A 14,143-nucleotide genomic window follows, 5' to 3' on the forward strand; every position below is an offset into this window, starting at 1 on the left:
ATTTAAAAAAAAAACTGGGTTGTTGTGACATGCGAAGTGGGGCAATGATTTGTCTACTTCCCGTACTAATGCTGTCCATGGAGACACAACCTTAGGGTGAAGTTTATTTTACAACTTTCCCACCAGTTGTTCTCCACTTTTACCACCCACACTCAGCAATCCTTGTCCTAGTACCACAGAGAACAATCACTTCCTGGTTTCTGGTTTCTGCATAACTGTTATGATCACAGGCTCTTTAAGAAGCTCATCAAGAAAGCCATGTAGAAGCCATGAGAATAATTACTCCTTCAGTAATAACAAGTGGCAACTACATGTTTAATTTTTCTTTCCTCTGTGTATCTTTAAGACAGGGTTGGGCAAGTTGTGGCCCTCCAGATGTTTTGGCTTACAACTCCCATTGGTAATGCTCATTTGGGCTGATGGAAGTTGTAGGCCAAAACATATGAAGGGCCACAACTTGCCCACACCTGCTTTAAAAAGGAAGTTCCACAGAGCCAAAATTTTCTGAGATATTGGGTCAATTCCATACACTGATATAAGTATGCCCACTGAGTCTGTATCAGCAGCAGCTGAAGTAACAGGACTGTATGATAGTAACCTTCTCTTCCTACTGAGGATGAGTGCCAAATTTGTGCAAGTCTAAAATTAGATTTGTCCTTTGACCTTTTTGACTTACACAAGGGGGAAAAGTATGAACAAGCTCTTTCTGATTATTGAGATGTTTTACCTATTAAGTCTGAAGTCCTCAGGGATGCATTGTGGAAGAATGATACAGGGCTTCTCCCAGAATAATTTGCTGTCTTGGGACTTCCCTAGAAAACCCACACAAGAAGATATGACGCTCCATCTACCAGCATGCACATGCCTGTTACTGATCACACCTCTTCACCCCATAGTTCTCTGTCAACTCTGCTTGGCTGAAACTGCCTCCCAGCTAGCTAAAAAGAGCTAACAGCTGGAGGCCAACTCCTGCCACAAGAAAGTTACAAGCATTCCTAACATATTATTACGAGAAAAATGTATTAAAAAATAGCCATATTCAGGGATTCTACGAAGTAGTTCCTTGAACATGCAAATGGGAATGAGGCCATGTCAAGTAGCCCCTCTCCATATAGCATGAGTGTCTGCAGGTGGGTGGGTCTGCCTGCATACAGCTGTATGCATGAAGGCTTTCACAAAAGCAAGAACTGCAACAGCACAGGGTTTCTTCTCGTTTGAAAAGTCTCTGCATGTATAGCTGCATATGCAAATATCCCCTCCCTTCGGATGTTTGCACTATATGCCTAGATGTCATTGGGAGGGAATATGTTATGTGTATGACATTGGGGTGGGGTACTTGGTACAGACCCATCTCTGCTGCCATAATCAAGTAATTCCTTTGTGATATCCTGAGCAGGGCTAACGTTTGTACTAAAATGTATCTATCCTACAAATAAGAAGCTCATTAGAAACCCATAAGAGATGAAGTGAACGGCATGTTGAGACCAATAGTCCCAATGATTATTATCTCATACGAATAGATCCAGCTTACACTGTTGTGTAAGGAGAAAGAGGCTATAAAGATTAGAAAAACTAACAACCCCTACAGGAATCCCCTCCTTTATTAATCACTCTGTCCACTTCCAGGTCTTTTCCACGAACCAGTTAGAGACAGATCTGTAAACATTGCACATACCTGACTGACTCATGAAAACCCAAATGTAGTTATAGTTAACAAAACAGGTGTCTTAAAAGAAAACCTAAATTCTGATCACTTGTCCAAGTATATAGTTCACAAAGATGTTGCTATCTTTGGTTGTACCTTTCCAATCAAAAATTAGATAAATAGACTATGCAAAACTACTTGGGATAATTATAAGCAGAGGACATTAAATCCAAGATCATTTGAAAGTGTTTGGCTCTGCCAGGCAAATATATCAAACATTAATTTATGTATGCATATTAGAAGGTGCTTATTTATTATAGTAAATAGGGCAGGAAGTATGCATCTAATGTGAGATGTATTAATCTATCAAGGTTAAGCTACTATTACCTTCCAAGAGCAATAACCCTATGTAAATTCTTTAACCTATAAAGCCTTACATAGCTTAGGACCACAATACCTGACGGAACGCCTCTCCCGACATGAACCTACCTGTACACTGCGCTCAACTTCTAAGGTCCTCCTCCGAGTGCCTACTCTGAGGGACGCTTGGAGGATGGCAACAAAGGAGAGGGCCTTTTTCATGGTGGCCTCCCAATTATGTAATGATCTCCCCAATGAGGCTCACCTGGCGTCAACATTGTTGTCTTTTTGGTGCCAGGTCAAGACTTTTCTCTTCTCCCAGGCATTTAACAGCATTTAACAACATACGCTAAGTTTGTTTGTTTGTTTAATGGACCCGAGAACTGTTGTTGTTTATATAGATACTGTTGTTTTATACTGTTGTTTTTATATTTTTGATAGTTTTAAATTTTGTATACTTTTTAATGTTTACTGTTTTTAACTTTTATAAACCGCCCAGAGAGCTTCAGCTATGGAGCGGTATATAAATTAAATAAATTGAATAAATAAATTCTGAGAAATAAATAAAATAAATAAATAGATTCTAAGAAATGCATAGCCAGGACCACACAACATACTTTGTGGGCCATAACCAAACCTTAGCTAGGGATGCTTATTCTTTCTCCAAATTGCCACATAACATTTTCTGCTATTCCAATCACTCTAGAGAATGCTAGGGCTTTTCTGGGCAAACACACTGGATGCTATTTAGACATATATGCTACAATATAATCAGGCAACAAAGTTAAAACCAAAAAACCCCAACAACACTGAAAGTCTAGGTTATCATACCAAAAACACAATTCACATAATCCTGCTCTGACAAGGAGAATGTAGCATTTAATGGAGTGCTACACAGGCAAATCACAAGCTACCACAATAATTAAAAGTAATTGGTATGTTTTGTATGCCCCATCCAAACAATTTCTCATAAAATGCCACAAGATACAGAAAATGCACACTCTGTTCCACTTTAATTATATATACTCTGCCATACTTCGATATCTAACTATAATTCCAATAGAACAGAGGTGCGCAACTTCCAGAGGCTGGGGAGATATTTTCACCTCTGGACATTTCCATGTGGGCAGCACTCAACAGGTCACCATGTAATCTATGGGATAACACACACACCCAAGATTTAAAAAAAAAAAAAAAAAAAAAAGAGGAGGAGGAAATTACCAGTTTAAAATTTGATATTAAAGCCAACCCTTAGCCCTACAAGAATTTAATTTCGCTTGCTTGCTTCAGAGCCAAAGGGCCAATATGCAGACAAGCTAAATTTAATCCTTGTAGAGCATTGCAGTGTTACAGACGCCAATCTTGTGTGGAGTGATATGCGTCCCATTCCTATATTTGAACATCCATACAATGTTGAACAAAATATGGGGAAATGGTTAGCAGGCAATGGTTTCTTAAATATCTATAGGTGTCTGGTGATTTTATTAATATAATTATTTGGCAGAATACCCCTTCAAACAAGAATACTATAACTCCCCCATTCGACAAGAAGTTAACATGTACTTAAAACTAACATTGTCACTTTGAAGTGCTCTAGTGTTTAGCTTTTTTGATTAAGTTGGATAAGAAAGATCTGTTCTAACACAATGTAATATGATCTGTAAAATTATTCAATGGTTCCAGAATAGTAAGATGGAAGTTCTCATGTGATAAATAGGCTGGCAAATGAAACTGATTACCTCCATTCTATACAGGCAGTACACATTATGCTAGAGTTCTTTTCCAAGGAATTAAAAAACAATACAACTTTTTATTTTTGCAGATTTTTTTTTAAATAAAGGTGTGTAAAAATGTCAGAGAGAAAAGAATAAAAAAAAATTAAAATATTAATCAAGTTAAAACTTTAGAAAGGCCAATATCTGGAGAAGAAGAAAGAGAAGATTCAAAGAATATTGCAAGATTCTTGAGGAGAATCCCAACAGCAAGAAAAAAATGTAAACCAGCAGGATATCTTGCAGATGTGAAGGGTTACAATTGGAGGGCCCCTGGTTGAGAAAGGCTGCTAAAAAGTAAAGGAGTTAAGCTTGAAGAAATAGGCATTCATGTTCTGAGAGATAGCCAAGAAAAAAGCAGAGACTTGTGCAAAAGAAGGAGGAAAACAAATCAAGTATGAAAAAGTAGGGTTTGAAACCCTTGGCATAAAGGTGTTATTGAAGATCAAATGAATGGATAATAGGAATAAAAGAAAGAAGATGACCAGTACTGATTCTCCAAGGGCTATCTAGACGTTACATTCAAATGCATATAACTGAGCCCTGATGTTATTTTCCTCTTCAATGAGAAGTTAATTTGAGAAGGCGGAGTTTACAGTAGAGCTGTGGGAGGTTTTCAATCTTTTGCTCACCTTCACTCTCACCCACCAAACCCACCACACAACGGGGTTTTAGAAGTGTTTGAAACCTCATGGGATAGGGAAGCTATTTGCCAGGGCAATTTGGAGTGCTTATGTGGTGTGCAATAGAAAAGTTTGTGCATCCCCCCTCTCAAATTAGCTTTTTTATTTTAGAATATGACATCAGGGCTCTGTTATGTCTGTTTATGTCTAACATGTAGATGGAGGAATTGAACAATCAATAGAAAAGGACAGGTGAGAAAAATATTACTGAAACAATGATAGAAAAGAACCTAAGAATGGCTAAGAACAAAGATGGTTGATATCAAAGGCTGAAACAAAGATTCAGAAAAAATAGTTCATGGGAAAGAAAACACTAGATTTTGCTATGATATCATTGGAGCAGAAATCTCAGTTTCTTAGCACTCATTCCTGTAAGTTAAGACTTGTGTGCACAGCTATTATGTCTGCAGAGTAGTCCAACAGAATTTAGTGGATCTACCTTTGCATAAACAGGGTTATGTCAGGCTTGCATACAGGGTAGTCCTTCTGTTTTGCAGGGGGTAATTGCACACTGTTTTGAAAGGACAGAACTGTTCTACACTACAACCTTATAGTCATTTCAAAATGTATTAAGCTTTACTATCATCTTATTTTTCAGGAGGCTTTTTCCTGTATATGTAATTTAAGCCACAGTCTTTGTAAATTAGTACAAATAGGGAAATGATGTTGCTAAAAGCCTTTATAATTAATTTCTAAATGCCCACTGGAAACTCATACATTATTATTATTATTATTATTATTATTATTATTATTATTAATAATAATAATATAGCACCATCAATGTACATGGTGCTGTACAGATTACACAATAAATAGCAAGACCCTGCCGCATAGGCTTACAATCTAATAATCTACATACTCACAATCACAGAGACTCTATAAAAATATAAACAGCTACTCGATTTTTTTTAAAAAAATAAATCATTCATCTTCTTAGTCAATGGTTGCAGCACACTGAAAACCAACATTTAAAAATACCTAGTGAATATCTCCATTTCAATGTTCTATATATAATTCTTAGATGTAGAAATCCAGAAAACTACTAAACTACTACCATTAAATGAGGAAAATATGAAGGTTTTTTTAGCAAACTAAAATTTAAATGTACTAGTTAAGTGTATATAGCATCCAGTTCTAAAATCTGATATGTTAAGATAGAAAATTGACTAATATTCTAATGATACACATTGTTACAAACATAACTATGCAGTTTTGAAAAACAATACCAAACAAAACTGAAACAGATATTTTTGTCCTTAGGTAGCCAGCAGTATAACAAAAGCACACCTACCTCGACACATTTTCTGGAATGTATTCTAGAACTGGATACCCATCGTTTCTTCTGGCAGGCAAATCAGAATGTGATTTCCACGATTCCACCAGAGTACTTACTGGACGAAATGAGCTCATATGCTGAAAACACGTCTCTCTACCAAGAGGATGTGGTATAGACAGATTGCCTTGAGCTCCAATCCTATAGTGAAATGACTGTCCACCTGAATTCACACCAACAATGGCAGAGGATGGCAGAGTATTCTTTTGATAATAGCTGCTCTCTTCAGGCTCCTGTTTAATTCCTACAGAAAGGCCTGGATTTGGAAACACACTACTTTCACATGTGCCATCAAAAGATGAAATAGGTGGTCCTAAAATCCCAGAAAGAGAATAGTAGTCTTTATCATCCATGAAAGAAAAATAGGACCCATCCATAAATGGAAATGGATTTACAGTTTGGTTCCCTTTAAAAGAAGCACCAGAACAAGAATGTTTAGCTGATTCTTGCTTTATTGATACTGAAAATGGGGAATCAGAGCTGATTTTGCTGTTTTCTCCAAGACATGAGCTACTGAATACCCCTTCTGGTTCAGGTTTTATAAATTGAACAAGATTCATTTGATTAGCTACTTCATTGTTAGAGATGGCATTTTCCATTTCCTCTATTTTAGGAAATATGATTTCTGGAGCACCTTTATTGTCTTTTGTATCTGGACTAGAAACAATGTCTTGGCCTGTGCCAGGTCCAACAGGTGTGCTAGACGCAGGAAAGGCTAGTGTACCATTTACTGGACTACACATAGAGGACCCCACAGTACTAACAGCTGGACTAGAAATAGTGGACCTATTATTGGCATTGGAAGGGCTGGCAATAGAGCACCTTGAGTTCATATTTGCAGGACTGGATACCGAGGATCTCATGGTAATATTATTAGGACTTGAAACTGGAGATTTCACGCTACAGTGACTAGGAGGGCTTGAAATTGGAGATTTCATACTACTTATAGGACTAGAAAGAGGGGACCCCACATTGTTAGCATGTGGAGGGCTGTGCAACATCGAGTTTCGGTTTTCAATGCTGGGCGAACATGACAAAGGTGTTCCCTGGTTGACTGGACTATTTACTGTGAAATTTCCAAAGTTAGTAGGTGTAGTTGAAGAAACGAAGTTCATTCCAGGAGGGCTGCATACTGACGAAGTCATGCTTTGAGGACTACAGTCAGGAGGACTCTTCTCTTGACATACTCTAGGGCTTTTGACAATTGCTGGCATAATACCCCCATTCATAGAGCTTGCACAGTCTGATATTAGAGGTCTCAAGGGCCTGTTTGGGGTGTTCAAGGGAGAGGTGCAGTGGCCATTCTCCTTGTATAGCTTTACTAGCTGTACATTTTGATACATCTTCCCAGGATTTATGCTTCCTTGTTGACTTTGCTGATCATAGCTAAAATCAGCATCTCTTACAGAATCCATGTACAAACCCATTGACTCAGCTACAGTTGCAGAAAGTTCCTTCGATTCTGACTCAGTTTTTATGTCAGAGGTTGAAATACTAGGCTGATTATGGTCTTGCTGAAGGCAAGATAGTAGTTCAGGTTTTTCTTTGTTGCTTCCTTGAGCACTGCTATTTGGAAAAGCACCAGAAACACAGCTCACATTTACAATCTCCATATAATTATTACTCTCTTCGGCCCGCTGTTCTACTCCTGCAGAAGTATACTCCATAGATTGGGAACCTTGACTCCAGCGTCTCTCCATATCTAGGCTTTCTGGATAGCTGCGATAGCCTTTGGTCTCCATAACTAGCAAAAGAAAATAGTAAATTAATATGTAAGTATGTACGCATACGTAAATGGCATAACATATCAAAAACTATGGCTGCAATCATACTCACAACTCAGAGAAAGCCACACTGAACTCCGTGAAACCTACTTCCAAGTAAACATGTGTATGACTACACTACACATACCTATAATCTATCTTTTAAAAATATGATATTGAATATTCTATTTTATACTCTCTCCACACTTGGAAATGTATTTTCAGCTTTCTAAGCCAAAAATAATAACTGAGACAATTTGGTAAAATTATTTCATTTGCTTTGCTATTGTCAGAAGATAAAATGACCTCAGAGTAAATTTAATCCTACATTTGCATGCTCCAAGCAAGTCTTAATGAAACATCTGACGTTGTTGTTTTTGCAATGATAATGATAATATATTACATTTTAGTAACTTCTAGACAAGTAGGAAATATGGTTTCTCTTCTGTGCCTTTTGCCAGTAGAACATGATAGATTTAGGGCACAATCCTATGCATGTTAAGACAGAAAAAATTCCTACAAGTCCAAGCATTCCCCAGCCAGTTTTCTGTCTAAACATACATAGGACTGTGCCATTAACTGTGTTAATAGATATGGGTTTCCTCCTAGGAACCCTGGGAACTGCAGTCCTGTCATGTGAGGAACACTCTCCAACAAAAATGGCATCTACAATTCCAACGATTTCCTAGAGTTATACTGCTTTTCTGACTCTAAAGTAAATATACCGCTTTCAGCCAGCAATTGTTTATCAAAGGTCACTGGTAAATAAATGGAGGTCATGGTCCTGTCCCTTCACAAAGCCAGAAAACTGATTGGATGAATGGATAAATCCTACAGAAGCCCACAGAAAATTATTCCACCTTTGAAAATGGGGTGTTCCTCAAGTGACACTGGTCAGCAAAACCAATACAACTTTGGGGGAAATTATTGTTTCATGAAAAACAATATGTCTGTATTGACATTGACAATACATTGACACTTTTAATATTTTGGTAGAATTAGTGTCGACTATTTTATAAGGATATAAGAACTGCCTTTAATGAATCAGATCAATACTCTGTGAAGTCTACAGAGGTTTAGACAGATATTTTCTCCACTGATGACTTGCGATCCCAGGGAATGAACTTGCTGCCTTAAAACATATGCTGTCATCAAACTACACTCCTTTCTATTTGTTTAAATAATACAATTTAAAACATGTACCTTTTTAATGGACTGCTGTATATGATCACTAGGGCAAAGTACAAACATTTTTGTGTTGGAGGTGTGATGTGTTTTCCCCTCTCCTTTGTACATATAATCATATACAATTTTGGGATCCATGTTTTATTGTTTATTAATTCATTTTAAATTCTGTTATTTGAACTTGTGCCCATCCATATTGATTATTGTACAAAGTTCCTAAATGACCATGTTCAAAGTTTCAGTTGTTTAACTGCATACATGGAATCTACAATGAAATCTATTAACCAGGAAGTACACAGGTTTTATGTGTTACATGTTACAGAAGGATAGCATATAGATTTGGATAATAAGCGCTGTCCTATGGTCCTATCACTGTTTCCTCTTCCAAAACTGGAAATTTGCCCAGATACCTAGCAAATTCTGCTAGGTATAGTTTCACCTCTCTGATGCATCTGGTTTAAATGGCACAGATATTTGTATATCCCTATTCATGCATACTTTATACACAATTCATTGTCTCATAAAATCAGAAGGCAAAAGGCATTCACCCGTAGAACTCTATGCTATGCAGACATTACATCAGACACATGGAGGCCAGGGTGAGGCTGATGGTCCCCAGTAGGTACAATCTTGCTGTCCCACTACACACTTATTTAGTTTAATCTCTCGGACAAATGTGTGCTCAATGAAATCAGAATTAAATCTGGCTTTTACAGTCTGAGAATTGTTTGCTAACTTTACAATCTCATTCTTATCCTTTTTAGCCCTGCTGATATTTGCATTTTCTTTGAGCTGAAAGACCTATTAAATAGGTCTAGGCATGAGAATATTTCATTATCCGAATCCAGTACATGCTTACTCAGAATGAAGCTCCATAGTGTTTAGTGAGGCCTCCTTTCAGGTAAGTGTGCACAGGATTGCATCCATATAGCACATTCCCATGCATGTTTACTCAGAAAAATTCCCATAAAAATTCCCTAGCAATACTTGCTAGGAAGTGTGTATTATTACAGCTTTAGTCTTTGCAATGTATTCCCCACATCCTCTTCATATAACTAAGATAATATTTCCAGACTGAAATCTCAATATGAAACTCACAAGTAAATTCTGTTACTTCAGTGGAGTTTATAACTGTGTTTAGGATTGCAGCTTAAGGCTGATCACACAATATTCCAGCTGAACAACAAATAAATTCTAGAAAAATCTGTATGCCCAAATATATCAGTGTTGTGCAATGGAACTATAATATTTTAAATGAGAAAGAATTAAATGTCCATCTTTAATAATATTTGTATGCTAAACAAGAAAATTACTTTAATCTTTAATAAAGACATTTAATCTAATTGTTCAGTTATCCAGAAGGTGAATTGTTTGCTTATACATTCTTTGTTTAGATAAATGGCTTATTCTATGATTATGTTTATATTTTGCATTCTGCTAAAAATATATCTCCTTATTTAAGCATGATTTTGTCATCTATTTTCTTGACCATCCTATACCTTTGATCATCTACTCTTTCAGTTATTTAATTCACAGTTTTCTCACTTAATAACAGTGTTGTCTCATACTGATGTCATATATACATTTTGTGCAGAATACCTACATCTTGGGGGGAAATAGATGTAAAATAAATTTATGGTTACTCAAATCTGACAAATATAACGTTCTGATTTCAGCAAATAAATGAGAGAATGCTACTCCAAATATACAAAACTGCCTTACAAAACAAACAACAACAAAAGCATGCATGAGATCATATCCATAAATTATTGATGACAAATTGATTGACTCACATTAAGCCACTGGTGGCAAATCATGGCATGTATCTACCCAATTTGCATCACATCATTCAACTTCCCCCTGGAGTTAAACATAAATTATATATTAGAAAAAAGAACTCACCTAGTCATAAAATGGTTAAAAACATGACTTACATTTTTAATATTCAAAAATTAGGATAAACATTTTATAGGGAGAACAAGAGATTTCTCAGCAATTTTCTAGTTGCTTGTTATACTCTTCTTCCCAATCATGTACATGAACTTGAGAATCTGCTTGAGATTTTGGTCAATGAGGTTTACCTGGAGATTGATAGGGTTTTGTTTTTGTTTGTTTTTTAAAAAACTACTGCTGTCTCTGTGCACTTGCTACTGTGGCTTGCGAGAAGAGTTCTTGTGGGTATAAACAGGAAAAGGTATTAAAGTACTCCTGCATTTTCATCCAATACAGACAAAACTAAAGTATTAGTAAGCCTCATGACTTTAGAGGATGATAGAGTCTTATCGTACTTGGAATTTCAGATACCTGGAAAAGCTTGAAAACTTTTCACCAGACTTGACTACCGCTGCTCATGCCCTCTTAATTTCAAAGCAGAACATCACATACTCTGTGATGTCTATTTGGAAGCTTCTACTGATATGAAATAAGACCACGCCTTCTTTAACAGAACATCACACTCTTTCCTTACAGAGCTCAAAGCAGCATGCATACAATTATCTAATTTTATTTTCAGCACACACCTCACAAGTAGGGCTGAGAATGACCTGCCTGCCTGAGTCCATCCAGTGATCTATCAAGTGCTGTTATTCTAGTGATATCCAAACCCAACACTGTCCACTGCACTATAATGGTTCTGTCTGGAATCGGCACTAACTCCCTGTTGGTTTCTGCAATTTGAGGTTCTGATGTTAGTCCCTCAACAAACCAAGTCCCAGCACACCTGAATGACTAGTTTTTCTCCAGTGTCCCATCTTGTCCCCTAAGACTGACAGTGGATGGCCTCGCACCAACCAAGCTTGGACAGATAGAGTATAAAAATGTGATCTGGCTTTTGATATCCGTGATCAAGTAGGTATTGAGGTGGTGATTTAAATATGTTTCAGATTTTATATTTGTGTCTTTATACATGCAATGGGGAAAAAATGAAACTTTCTATCCCTCACTCTGCATCTACCACCAGAGATATAAATCAATCATATGTGACGTGCATATGAATCAACCACTGCTTCTATTTTCTAAAGCAATAAACCATGCATCAGCATTTAACATCACCTGGACCAAAACTGCCTGTTCAATCATGGGATATATTTTAACAGAACCTGCACAATTCTCTTCAAATATTACGGTAGAGTAAAAATGCAAATTCAATTTCTAAAATAAGGTTGAAGATGGTGTACCCTTGCCAAGCCATCCCATTTGAAACTACCGTTAAGTATGATCTGTCTGTCCATGAATTCGCTTGAAATGAATTCCACGTGCAAATGTCTTGAAAAATTTCTCTATTTTGCTCAGAAAGGTGAGCACAATTGAACTTGATGAAAACTGCATTTAGAATTACTCAGATGATATATGCTTTGAAACTTTAAAAAATATACATGCCACTGCAAAAGCAACCCTACACCCCCTCCCCACCACACACACACAATTTATCCCTTCATGTGAAACTTGCTAACCTATATTTTGTGTCTCAAGAAGGGCTGGTTGCCAGCTGCATAACTTCGCAGAGCCCCTAGCCTCCGTACACAGCCCTAGCTCCTAAACCCAGCAGGCAGTTCCACCCGCCCAGCTTCCCACCCAAGCAAAGCATGCAACCCCAGCCGGAAAAACAACAAGCCCCCTCCCTCAAGCTCAGTGTGTCGACTCACTAACCCAACTCCAGCCGTACTACTAACCCCACGCTAAAACTTTCGATGCCGGTGGTCTTTTCAGATCTAGAAACCCCTCCTTGCTTTTGCTGAAATTAGGCTTTGCTCTTCCTCCCGAGCATCTCGTCGGCGGGGAATCTACCAGGAATAACTGCAGTGATTTAAAATTACACCGGCTGGCAGAGCACCTGTGGCTTGTACAGCCCAAGCAGACACCACATGGCGAGAACACGCAAGAAGTGAAAACGTGTTCTCGCCTGCGAACATAATACTATCCTGTGAAGTCTATAAAAGCTGTGTGTGTCCCCCTCCTCTAATTAGGGAAAGGCCCCGAAATCTGTACCCTCCTGCAAGAAAGACATTTTTAAAAATTGAAACACGATCTCCCCCTTCCAGCTACGTTCAACAGTCACGATTTTCCCTCAGCACACCTAGAATGTCTGTCCCTCCACCTGTTGATAGAATCCACACGTCCCCTCGAACTGTCATCCACATTAAGCCAACGATCCACGACCGAAAATAACAGGATTGTTATGGAGCAGGGAAAGCGACGAGGAAGAATATATTCTTCAGAAAGTGCAGATACGTCGCGTCGCCCAATGACACTGTGCAGGATGGGGGGGGCGGGGAGGCGCGCTCAGAGGTGCCAAGTCCTTTTAAAAAAAATGTCACATGCTCAGATAAAGTTCAGTACCAGGTTCCACCTCTCCCTCTTCCCCATTGGCCGACGGGAAGAGCTAAGCCACGGTATCAGGGTCCATCGCGCTTTCCATTGGACAGAAGCTTTTGTCAGTCACCCGGCGGGCGACATGACTGATACAAAGTTGCTGCGACACAAGCTAGAAAATGTAGCTCTCCTTAAAGCTGTAGAGCCCATCTAACAGAGAGCCCAGCGCTGGCGAGAGGGAGGAAGAGAGAGGGGGAGAGAGCGAGGGAGGGGGGCGGGCTCGTGCTGTACTGCTACCTTCCCTTCCCCCTGCTCTTGACCCTGCAGCTGGAGCGGGCCAGGAAAAGTGAGATTTAGCCACTAATCGGATCACGTTTAAAACGCTCCACCAAAACATATGGCCCACGACTTCTTTCAGAGAGAGAGAGAGAGAAATGGCTTTCCCCCTTCTTTTTTGCGTACAGCTTGCTCCCGAAATCCGTTCAGACCCCGGGGCGAGAGTCGATCCCACGCCCTCAGGCTTGCGACTCCTTTCCAAGTTGCCTCCCCACAAGCCACTCCGCCTCCCCCCCCTTTTTTTTTTCATGGAGGCAAGATCCAGATTAGGGGTTGGCTTCTCGAGTCTCCTTTTCCCGCCCCTCGCAGTCTCGCTGAAACATTAACTCCACCTGTACCAAGGTGAGCGCTACGGGGGCCGCTTCCGCTCTGCGCCCTACTAACTGCTGCCGCTTTTCTCTCCCCCCCACCCCCCTCAACTGCAAAAGCCAGGAGGAGGATCGCGTTTCTCTCATATTCATATATATATATCCATGTTTAAACAACCCAGGGGAACACGAATGTTGTCAATGCAATAAACCTCTCCTTTTTTTTCCTTTCCAAAAAACCAAACAAGCAGAAACCTATTAAGCGGCTCAAGGACTTGCCCTCTGGTTCCCTGATTGCATTTTATTGCGTCTGGTGTGTGTGTGCGCCAAGTGCTGCTCGGGATCTTTAAAAAAAGAAGTTGCACGGACACAGATAAGTGGGGGCCATAAAACTGACTCCCAAACTCCAGACCCTATGCAGGATAGGAAGGATTTTACCGCACGCTC

General features: G+C 38.9%; 1 protein-coding gene across 5 annotated transcripts in view; it reads right to left on the reverse strand.

The window, feature by feature from the left end:
• NR3C2 (nuclear receptor subfamily 3 group C member 2) overlaps positions 1–14,143 on the reverse strand; it is a 155,837-nt gene that overhangs the window by 139,978 nt on the left and 1,716 nt on the right. For 2 of the 5 annotated variants that reach the window (XM_063135681.1, XM_063135685.1), the window contains exons 2-3: positions 10,535–10,601; positions 5,752–7,537 (exon numbers count right to left, since the gene is read on the reverse strand). In XM_063135681.1, coding sequence (XP_062991751.1) covers positions 5,752–7,535 — 1,784 coding nt within the window. In that variant the 5' untranslated portion in view covers positions 7,536–7,537; positions 10,535–10,601. Of the gene's footprint in view, positions 1–5,751; positions 7,538–10,534; positions 10,602–12,412; positions 12,428–12,816; positions 12,905–14,143 lie in introns of those variants that run through there. The other 3 variants (XM_063135682.1, XM_063135683.1, XM_063135684.1) reach the window with 3 other exon arrangements.

This window comes from Elgaria multicarinata, chromosome 10 (genome assembly GCF_023053635.1).
Source record: "Elgaria multicarinata webbii isolate HBS135686 ecotype San Diego chromosome 10, rElgMul1.1.pri, whole genome shotgun sequence".
NCBI lineage: Eukaryota > Metazoa > Chordata > Lepidosauria > Squamata > Anguidae > Elgaria > Elgaria multicarinata.